Source organism: Sphaerodactylus townsendi, linkage group LG10 (genome assembly GCF_021028975.2).
Source record: "Sphaerodactylus townsendi isolate TG3544 linkage group LG10, MPM_Stown_v2.3, whole genome shotgun sequence".
NCBI lineage: Eukaryota > Metazoa > Chordata > Lepidosauria > Squamata > Sphaerodactylidae > Sphaerodactylus > Sphaerodactylus townsendi.
In genome coordinates, this window is record NC_059434.1 from 85,637,021 (window position 1) to 85,648,719 (window position 11,699).

Here is an 11,699-nt window from a genome sequence, read left to right on the forward strand (position 1 = left end):
GCTCTTAACCTCCTACGCCACTGCTGCTCCAGAACTGCACACAACACTCCAAGTGAGGCCTGACCACAGGTGTAGGGGGCGGGAATGGTGCCCAGGGCAAAACCTGCTCTGGGCACCCCCTCCCCATGCCCCCCGCACCCACTTTCCTGGCCGGGCCATTGCCGGGCGCCCCTTGGCTCTGCCCCACCCCGCCCGGCTGCTCCTTCAGCCAGCAGAGCCTCCGCCAGCTGAAGGAGCAGCCTAACGAGGTGGGGCTGAGGAGAGGGATGGGGGGGGTGTCCAGGGACATGTGACCCCACATGTCCCCATGAGTGCTCTGCCTCTGGGCCTGACCAATGCAGTGCATGGTGAGACTATGACCTTTTGCCACTTGGATGTTACTACTCGCTGATACCTCTACACTCGATACTCACCAAGAGTCACTGTGAGCCCTGCTCTTCAGACGAGTAGCTGAGACTGGATAATTAAGACCAGCTCAACAACTCCAGGGACAGGAGAGAGAATTCGAACCCACGTCCCATGGACCTCCCCACTTGGTTCTGCGTGTGGACAACGCCTGAGCCCACAACAGTCCCAGTTGGAGACTGTCGGCCATTCCGAGAGGTATGTTCTCTTTCACTGACGCGGGAACCAAAACCCCCTACCAGAATTCAGCCCTATGGGAACCTTCATGGAAACCAGATGTGCAGCAGGATAACTTCCCAGAAAATGACCCTTTCAGCGGAGAACTGCTTCTTGCCACCCCGTTTCTGACAGAACCCTGTCCTCCCATTCACCCCTGGAGATCAGCCCAGCGGGTACTATAATTCCCACAGTGATTTTCTTTATGGCAGCTCCAATCCTATAGTCCTGAGGTGGGAAACAAGCCCACTCACCACCGCCCGCTGCCCCCTCCTCCATTCATTCCCCTCCCACTACCACTGAGAATCCGCTCCAAGACTATTTGGCTGCAAGAGCCAAATCCTTTCCTCATCCCTTTTGAACATCCGCCTGTCATCGCCACAGAGGCAAAATAACGGGATGCGATTATCTTCCATTTCTTAGAGCCCCCCGCCCACCCACCCTCCCCAATTTGTGGGATACGGCTGGAACACAAACACACCCACACTGCCAAACAAGTCGTAAAGCTAGAGCAGCCTTGACTGATGCAAGACAGAGGCGTTTACTTGTTGTTGTTAGTTCTCACATGCACACACACCCTTGCTCGGGGGACATTTGCCAGAATCCTCTTAGCTCATCCGTGGAGACACAAAACATAGAGTTGGAGGGGACCAAAAAGGCCATCCAGTCCAATTTACTCACCACACAGGAATTCCATGGAAATGATCGGAAATGAGGGTTTTACCCAGTGGTGGGATTCAGCCTATTTGTACCTATTCGGCAGAACCGGTAGCTAATTTTTTGTCTAGTTCAGAGAACTAGTTGTAATCCAACCACTGAGTTCTTTCTGAACTGGTTGTTATTATTTGAATCCTAACACTGGTTTTACCCTATTATTTGAATCCTAACACTGGTTTTTAGAACCAGGGGGCATCCATTGAAAATGCTGGGGGGAAGAATTAGGACTAATAAAAGGAAACACTTCTTCACACAATGTGTTATTGGTGTTTGGAATATGCTGCCACAGGAGGTGGTGATGGCCACTCACCTGGATAGCTTTAAAAGGGGCTTGGACAGATTTATGGAGGAGGAGTCGATCTATGGCTACCAATCTTGATCCTCCTTGATCTGAGATTGCAAATGCCTTAACAGACCAGGTGATCGGGAGCAACAGCCGCAGAAGGCCATTGCTTTCACATCCTGCATGTGAGCTCCCAAAGGCACCTGGTGGGCCACTGCGAGTAGCAGAGAGCTGGACTAGATAGACTCTGGTCTGATCCAGCTGGCTTGTTCTTATGTTCTTACCCCACTGCCACATGCCAAAATCAAATATCCCAAGACAAAAAAGTTGACACGACACTTTTCTGGCTCCTTGCAATGTGTGGAGCATCACTGCATCCTGGAAAGACTTGGCCTACGTTCAGGAGGACAGCCAGCGTGGTGTAGATGAGAAGAAGAGTTTGGATTTATACTCCACCTTTCCCTCCTGAAAAAAAGACCTTTCTCTTCCTCCCTCCACAGCAGATACCTTGTAAGGTAGTTGGGGCTGGGAGACTTTGGAGAGAACTGTGACTGGCCCACGGTCACTCAACTTCATGTGGAGGAACAGGGAGACAAATTCAGTTCATAGAATCATAGAGTTTGAAGCAGGGGTCTTCAAACTGTGGCCCTCCAGATGTTCAGGAACTACAATTCCCATCAGCCCTGCCACTTGGCCATGCTGGCAGAGGCTGATGGGAATTGTAGTCCATGAACATCTGGAGGGCCATAGTTTGAAGACCTCTGGTTTGAAGGGACCCCAAGGGCCATCAAGTCCAACCCCCTGCCATGCAGGAACATACATTCAAAGTGCTCCTGACAGATGTTCATCCAGACTCTCTTTAAAAACCTCTACAGAAGGAGACTCCACCACAAGCCACTGTCCAACAGCCCTTACTGACAGGAAGTTCTTCCTGATGTTTAGGTGGAACCTCTTTTCCTTCACCTTGGACCCATTACTCCATGTCTCTGGAGCCGCAGAAAACAAGCTTGCTCCCTCACCAACATGGCATCCCTTCAAATATCTAAACAGGGCTATCATGTCACCCCTTAACCTTCTCTTCACCAAACTAAACATGGTAGCTTTCTGCGATCTGCAAGACAAAATCCTTTGCAACACCCTCCGCTGTCCCCAGCCCAGATTGGTCAGGTGACACAGTCAGCTCCGAAATAAATTACCCATCCAAACTGCCTGGAGCCCAGAAGGGCCTGTTTGCTGGTCCCAGCGGCAAAGACGCATTCCCTTCTGCAGCCAAACGGGAACGGCTCCCAGTTCTTAAGAACAAGAAGGCCGGGCTGAGATTTACAAAACACCCCCTTGCAAGCCCTCCCCAGCTTTCCAACACCCCCTCCACAGCTCTTGAGTAATTCTTGGGACAGATCAGTGGTTTGTTGTGCCTGATGAACGAAAGGACGGGATTCACAGCTGAGATGTAGAAATACATTGGACAGGCAGAGCAATTGACAAATGTCCTCCCCTTTCCCTCCTTCCTCTGGTGCTGCTGCTTGGGGGCTGGGTTATTTTTAACAAGTCCCATTTCTGCGGCCAGCCCTTGGCCTTCTTCCCTTGAAGGGCCCTTCCAAACTGCAGAGGGCCCCATGCAAGTGGCACGGTTGCCAACCTCCCTGGAATTCTAGACTGCTAACAGATCTCCAAACTATGCAGATCCGTTCCTTTGCGGACAACATAGGCTTCAGGGAGCAGACTCTACAGTACCATGGATTCTATACTCTGTCTCAGATAAAGATGTTAGTACCGTCAATGCAGGTGCAGCCATGGAGAAAATTGTTGTGATGGAAAATAGTTAGCTGAACTATGTATTAGCTAGAAACATGTGATTTTATGCAACCAGTATTATTAGGAAGCTGAAGTATGTGAACATGGAGTTTACAGACTTCATCTCAAAAAGGGGCGTGTCATGGAATGATGCTATCGCTACAGTAAAGGGAAGTCACATATGACTGTGAAAAGCATCTTTGCCTTTTGATCTCCTGGAGGGAGGACAGGAAACTATGCAGAGGTGCCAGGATGAGACTTCAAAGGCCTAAGTTACCTCGTGGCCGGAACAGAGTTTTCCTGAGGAGGGGAAAACAAAGGGTTTTGAATTCCATCTTGAGACGTGGACAGAGAAGCATCTCTGGGCCATGGGTTCCCGGAATGGGGACAAAGAACCAAAAGGAATGTAACCAGCTAAGCAATCTCCGTGCATTTAAGTTTTATTTCTTTTATTTCTGTTTTTCAATAAAAATCGTTGAGACCTCAGCTGGTTGGAGTTATTGGAGAAAAGAACCCAGGTTTTACTGAAACAAGCGTGGCTCTCCCAGGCTTGCTTTCATGATAAGAACATAAGAACATAAGAACTAATTGTATGCTTCCGCATTAGGATATATAGTCTCGAACAAATATGAGAATTATCATTCATTCTTTACATGCTGCCTTTGTCAGAACCATTATTTTGTGCATTATTGAATAGGGTACTTTGATACAAGAGCATTTCTAGTTCATTGAACGACAGTCACCAATACATAGGAAGCGGGACTCGGAAGGCACTAGGGCCCAGGCAGAGCATTCTACAAGAAAGTTGGTTCAGCACATTAATTTCTGTGATAGAGGAATATACTACTTACTTATTTTTCTAGGACAGACTGTAGATGAAATCACACCACAGATCTGCCCCCAAATAGATACTGCCCCCAAATATCCCAGAATCTCCCATGCCAGGGATGGCAATCTTAAAATGATGCCCGTCTCCCTGTGGGACTTCACAACCCCTGGAATGACATCTCATCTCCACACTACAGAGATCAGAATCCCTGGAGAAAGTGGGCCTTTCCCCACTTACGGTTTGCGGCGCGCTACTCTCAGCACGAGCGATTTCCGCCGTGGGGTCGTGTTCCCCACTGCCCCGCGCTCTGCGTGGGGCAGTCAGAAGGTGCTGTTTCTTCAGCGTCAGAAATCACGCGCGCTGAGGGGACGTGAGAGCGCAGAGTGGGGGCGGCTGCGTTGTCGCCGCCTCGATGAACTCCGATGAGGAGCCGTCCACTGGACCACGCGCTATTTGGGGAGAGTAGCGCGCAGCAAACGGTAAGTGGGGAAAGGGCCAGTGGCTGTTTTGGAGGGTGGACTCGGTGGCTTTGCGTGGCCCTGAGATGGATTTTTAAAGGCTTCTGTTTACTACCTTAACAACTCATTTCGTTTTGCTCTTACTGGTTTAAAATTTAATTTTCTTGATTTATCTGACATAATTTGTCTCTCATAGGCCCTCTCAGAAAAGGGTAGAAATCTTAGAAAGGAATATTCCTTTTCTCTGCCATTGCCTGTCCTCCGTTGGCTTCTGAAATAAAGTATGGCTTGTGTCCAACAGGCTTTTTTGGCTACTGTATATACTGGCGTATAAGACTACTTTTGAACCCTGGGAAATCATCTGTAAAGTGTGGGGTCGTCTTATACGCCGGGTACTCTTATATGGCAAGTATATCCCAAACTCTATATTTTAACTGGAAAAGTGGGGGGGTCGTCTTATACACCCAGTCGTCTTATACGCCGGTATATACGGTAGTGAAAACGAAAGGAGGAGGTCTTCTTTTCACCATCCCAAAATTCTATCCCCCCACCCCACCCTGAGAGACACTCCCAAGAACAAACTTCTTTTACCCTGACATTTATAGCCAGCAAGCTGCTACCCTATCTGTAGAAACATCAGCTGGGGCCAATAACAGCCAACTAACCAAGCAACCCCAGCGGGTAAATATCAAACATCCAGTTCAAAAGAAGCTTCTCTGTCCAGGTTTCCATGGCTGCCAAAGAGAAGGCCAAGCATTTCTTCCCTAGTGTGGCGTTCTGCTCCAGACCCATCCCGTTACTGGTTGCGGAGTTGAGACAATTCAGGTTGCCAATCCCCAGGTGGGGCCTGGAGCAGCAGTGGCGTAGGAGGTTAAGAGCTCATGTATCTAATCTGGAGGAACCAGGTTTGATTCCCAGCTCTGCCGCCTGAGCTGTGGAGGCTTCTCTGGGGAATTCAGATTAGCCTGGGCACTCCCACACACGCCAGCTGGGTGACCTTGGGCTAGTCACAGCTTCTCAGAGCTCTCTCAGCCCCACCTACCTCACAGGGTGTTTGTTGTGAAGGGGGAAGGGCAAGGAGATTATAAGCCCCTTTGAGTCTGCTGCAGGAGAAAAAGGGGGGATATAAATCCAAACTCTTCTCCTCCTCCTCCTCCTCCTCCTCCTCCTCCTCCTCCTCCTCCTTCTTCTTCTTCTCCAGAGCAGCAGAAAACAAGCTTGCTCCATCACCAACATGACATCCCTTCAAATATCTAAACATGGCTATCATGTCACCTCTTAACCTTCTCTTCACCAAACTAAACCTCCCCAGTTCTTTAAGCCTCTCTTCGTAGGGCATGGATTCCAGACCTTTGATCAGTTTTGTTGCCCTCGTTCCAGTTTGTCAATATCCTTCTTGAATCGTGGTGCCCAGAATTGTGGTACACAATATTCCAGGTGAGGTCTTCTGCTATTGTCATTTATCTCCAGATGAGCAAGGTCTTCAAAGTACAGATGCCAACTCCAGGGTGCAAAATTCCTGGAGACTTGGAAGTGGAGCTTGGGATAGTGGAGTTTAGGAAGGGGATTGACTCCAGCACGGCATGACACCACAAAGTGCGCCCTCCAAGGGAGTCATTTCTCCAAGGGGACTGAACTCAGTAATCTGGAAGTCAGTGGTAATTCCAGAAACATATAGAGCTGTTCATGGCCTCATGGGTCATGAAGGAAGAGGAGGTGGAGGAGGAGGAGTTTGGATTTATACCCCATCTTTCTCAACTTACAAGCTCCTTCCCTTCCTCTCCCCACGATGCCATTTTAGTAAGGTTATGCAAGTTTGACACATGTTTTAACAATTAATTTTTTGTTCATCATAGCAAGTTATACTGATATAGTGAAATTTGCCACAGTAAGTAGCACATTTTTACAGTTCTCTCAGAGTAGACATATATCTACAGATGAGTCTCTGTGTTGCTTTGTGTTGTCTCTTCATATACTATATCTTTCTGCTTGTTTTCTGTCCCAACAAGAGCTGGTTTCTCTTTGGCCTTTTTCGCACACACGGTTTATTCTAGAATTAAAGCAATCCGCATCGACATCCTGACCTTTTTGATGCTGTTTCGTCGCTCGATAGCATTCACACATGGCCAGGTTGTCACGGATCTTCTGCTTGCTTCGCAACTCCCGGGTTTTTGCATCGCCCAGGAATGCGGCGCAAACAACGACTCTGATTGGCTGTCGCGCCGTCCTGGGGCCGCCATGACACGCCCCTACCTGGAGCCTTTCCCGAAATGGCTGACTGGCCGATCTATCCAGACTTCCAAATTGTCTCCCATCCCGTTTCCGTGGACGGGCTGTTGAGCTACCGTGTTAATGGGGGCGAAACGACCGAACGAGTCACTGTGCTGCAAATGTATCGAAGCAACGGTGCCATGGGAACTCGGTAGCTCGAGCTATCAGGCGCACACAACCAAACACGAGGAGGGGAGGGAGTCGAGTGAGACTCAAGTGGAACAATGGGATGTGTGCGCGCAACCGGCAAGCCCAATCGCATTCCCATTGGCTGGATCAAATTGCGTCACACTGTGGGCATCACCCCTGACAGTTGCTTACTCCAGATTTGTTTCGCACCTAGCCACCAGATTGTGGAGGGAAACCGGTTTTTCCCAGAAAGTTGCACAAGTATCGAGCAACAGGAAAAATGTGGAACAACGGCTGAAATGAGGTACAGATGGGGGGTCGGGACATATTGTGGCTCAAGTGTGTGCAAAAAAATGTGTGAAACAGTAACGACCTCACATGTTAGATCTGCAACAAACAGTCTGTGCGAAAAAGGCCTTTGTTTCGCTCAATGGCTTGTTAGGCAAACTTGCAATCTCTGCTTATTTTCCTCTAACTTATGTCTCCAAATGGACGCCGCAGTTGATCTTGTTTGCAACGAATGCTTAAAATCCTCAATCTAATATTTAGTTTGAAATTTCCACACATTGTTAATATTTAATCCTATCTGGGAACCAGCTATGTATAGGTTTAGCAAGAAGACGACCGTGTCTTCATTGCAATCAAGATCAACTGTGACCTCCATTTGGAAACCCAAGTTAAGAGGAAAATAAACAGAGATTACAAATCTTGGCTTGAATAAGCCATTGAAGGAAACAAAGAGAAACCAGCTCCTATTGAGACAGAAAACAAACAGAAAGATGTAGTATTTAAAGAGACAACACAGCCTATTTAGACTGATGTTCAGATGTACGTTTACTCTGACAGGACTGTAAAAATGTGTGGCAAATTTCACTATATTAATATAAATTGCTACGATGAAAAAAATTAATTACATACGTATGCTAAAATGGGTGGATTCCACTTAAAACATGCCAATTACACCTGCCATGCTGCCAATTACACCAATTGGCCATGCTGGCAGGGGCTGATGGGAATTGTAGTCCATGAACGTCTGGAGTGCCATAGGTTCGCCACCACTGCCCTAGTGATTCCGGCCACGAAAGCCTTCGACAATACATTGTGTTAACTTGCTGTGGCAAATTCCATTACATCAATATAAATGGCTTTGATGAATAAAAATGGATTGTTAAAAACCTGTGCCAATCTTGCCCAACCTCCATGTGGGGCCTAGAGTTTCTGAGAATTAGAACTCATCTCCAGACTACAGACATCAGATTCCCTGGAGAAACTGCGGCTTTGGAAGGTGAATTCTATGGCATTATAACCCAATGGGGCATTATAACCCTGGGGCATACAGACTGCCGCGGTGGTTAAGAAGGCCCAGCAAAGACTGTACTATCTGAGACTTTTAAGGAAACAACAACTGGATGGAAACCTCCTGGTGTCCTTTTACCACTGTGCTATAGAGAGTGTCTTAACCTACTGCATCTGTGTATGGTTCTCCAGTTGCACAGTGGCAGATAGGAAGGCGCTCCAAAGGGTGATCACTACTGCACAGAGGATTATCGGCTGCCCTCTCCCCTCCTTGGAAGAACTCTATAATTCCCGAAGCCTTAAAAAAGCCCAAAATATGCTGAGGGACCCGTCTCATCCAGCACACTCTCTTTTTTAACTGCTACCATCTGGTAGGCGATACAGGACTATCAAAACTAGGGCAAAGAGGCTTAGAGACAGCTTCTACTCTAGAGCTGTGGCTATGCTAAACTCCGCGGCTTCGTGTTGATGTGTTTGGGGCTGTGTAGGGATGGGTGGAGGAAGGGGAAGGTGAGGATGGGGTATGAGTCTGAAATTGTATGAGTATGATGTATGAGTCTGAAATTGTGTGCATTGAGGAATGCTGCTGTAAATTTCGTTGTGCGTGCACAATGACAATAAATGCTTATGCTTATGCAATGAGGTCCCTTCCCTTTCCAAATTCCCCCCCCCCCCCCACTCCCACCCCCCGGCTCCACCACCAAAATCCTCAGGAATTTCCCAACCCAGAGCTGACAATCCTAAGCCCAGCGTTGATTTTCAAGACCCACGCCTAGAAATCTTCTCCTCTGCAGCCCTGACGTTTACTATGTCCTTCAAATGCCAACTAACCACTTCTTGGGAGGGGTCCCGCTTTTTGGCTCCAAGCAGAGCTCAGAAAACACGCTATCCCAGACTGTTCAGATTACAATAGGAAAAAAAGAAAGAGGCGAAACAGGAATCTAAGGCAATAAGCAAGAATCGTGCCACTAGACCTCAAGGGCCGCACCCACCTTGTCTGCTCCGTCGGCGGCTCGTCTGCTGCGTCCCCCTGAAATCCAGTGAGGCACCACGATCTCTCCTTGCGGCAACTGCCCTGAAACCAAACAGGCAGTCATATTGTTAACAACCCAAATAAAGCACACTCCTCTTTGTCCTTTCTCTTTCCCAGGGTTATTTAAACCTCTTTAACCACAAGGATCCCCTGACCTGGATACAGGAGTGTATCTGGAGAGGGGATTCTAGGGGGCAACTGCTCCCCCCCGGGGGGGTATGTAGAGAGGGTACCAGAAATGCCTCTCCTGCCTCGCACGGATGCACCTGCCCCTTCTCTCTGGTGCTCCCTTCCTTCCTCTGGATGCCTCACAAGCAAGCATCCTCTTAGACGCTGGGGAAGGCAGATGTGCATTCCCCAATTCACCTAGGAACAAAAGAAGAGTAAAAGTTGGATTTATACCCCCTTTCTCTCCTGTAGGAGACTCAAAGGGGCTGACAATCTTCTTTCCCTATCCCCCCCTCACAACAAACACCCTGTGAGCTGGGTGGGGCTGAGAGAGCTCCGAAGAACTGTGACAAGCCCAAGGTCACCCACATGGCATGTGTTGTAGTGCACAAGCTAATCTGGTTCACCAGAGAAGCCTCCACAGCTCAAGTGGCAGAGTGGGGAATCAAACCCAGTTCTCCATACTGGAGTGGACCTGCTCTTAACCACTATGCCATGCTGGTGTATTGAAGGAGCCAATCAAGTAGGAGCTGACACAGTATGTGCTGATTATTTATTTGACTAGCAGCAAACCCCATTGTGCGGGAGATGCAACGGGCCCTGGCATAGGGGGGAAGAGGAAGCATCTTCCCCCTGCAATGGGCTTTACTGGGGCTGGAGCACCACCCACCTCCTGCCACGATGCTTGCCCACCTACCTGCTTCTGTGGGATTTTATTTGTTTACTTACTGATTTGTTCTACTTGTATCATGCCCATTCCTGACAAGTTGGGCTCAGGCCCCTTCACAAAATACAGAATAATGCACTAGGGCTGGAGCACCACCCACCTCCTGCCACGATGCTTGCCCACCCATCTGCTTCTGTGGGATTTTATTTGTTTACTTACTAACTTATTTGTTCTACTTGTATCATGCCCATTCCTGACAAGTTGGGCTCAGGCCCCTTCACAAAATACAGAACAATGCACAGTGAATCCACTTTCACAACTGTTTGAAAGTGGATTTTGCTATTCCACACAGTAAAAACCAGCTTCAAAGTGCATTGAAAGTGGATTGAAAGTGCATTATTCTGCATGTGCAGAAGGGGCCTCAGAGCAGTTCCCAACAACAACAACAACACTCGATTTAAATACATAAATACACTAACATCCCAATATAAAGCTAAACTTAGAATCATAGAGTCACAGAATCATAACGTTGGAAGAGACCGCAAGGGCCATCCAGTCCAATCCCCTGCCATGCAGGGAGACACAATCAGAGCACTGAAAAGTGAAAATTAAAATCTAGATGGTGTCAGTACAACATTGGGGCCAGCCATAAGGAAGGGACACGTAATCAAATCAAATGAAGACATTGTAATGAATTATGAAAAAGGAGAAGGGGAAGAGGGAAGGAAGGCCAGCTAGATGGAACCCATTTCTCCGCTTACAAACAAAAAAGTGTTTTACAACAACAATACAATACAGCTTCAATCAAGTAGGGCAGTGATGGCGAACCTTTTCGAGACCGAGTGCCCAAATTGCAACCCAAAACCCACTTATTTATCACAAAGGGCCAACATGCCAATTTAACCTGAATGCTGAGGTTTTAGTTTAGATTGGCTCCAAGGTTTTAGTTTAGGTTGGCTCCAAGGCGTGTGTTGCTTGGTAGTAAGCTTAGTGGTAGTCGGTGGTTTTGCTTTGAAGCAACCGTGCAACTCTTCCAACGGGTGAATCACGAACGTAAAGGATTTACTCAGAAGCAAGCCCCATTGCCAGCAACCAAGCTTACTCCCAGGTAAAGATCACACATTAGTTCTTTGCATGAAAATCAGTGGGATTTAACAGCGCTTAACAGGGTTGCCTACACTGCTTCCCCAAAACTAGGTCTTAGGTTTAATGCTAATAATTGAAGTCTCCAGCTGCCCAGGCCAGCTCTAGGATGGGGACTGTTTCGTGGTGCCCCACAGCAGGTTTCCCTGAGTGCCACCTCTGGCACCCATGCCATAGGTTCAACACCACTGAAGTAGGGCCTTTGGAGAGACCAGTCGCTGAATTGTGCCCCCCCCCCCTGTTCTCCTGTGAGGGTCCCTTTACATCTTTGAGACCCACCATGCCCCTCT

General features: G+C 48.2%; 1 protein-coding gene across 1 annotated transcript in view; it reads right to left on the bottom strand.

Annotated features, from left to right (window-relative positions):
• Positions 1-9,735, bottom strand: part of ADAM33 (ADAM metallopeptidase domain 33) — a 77,983-nt gene extending 68,248 nt beyond the window's left edge. The window contains exon 1 of the mRNA XM_048509995.1: positions 9,391-9,735. Coding sequence (XP_048365952.1) covers positions 9,391-9,495 — 105 coding nt within the window. The 5' untranslated portion in view covers positions 9,496-9,735. The remainder of the gene's footprint in view (positions 1-9,390) is intronic.
• Between the last annotated feature and the right edge of the window lie 1,964 nt (positions 9,736-11,699).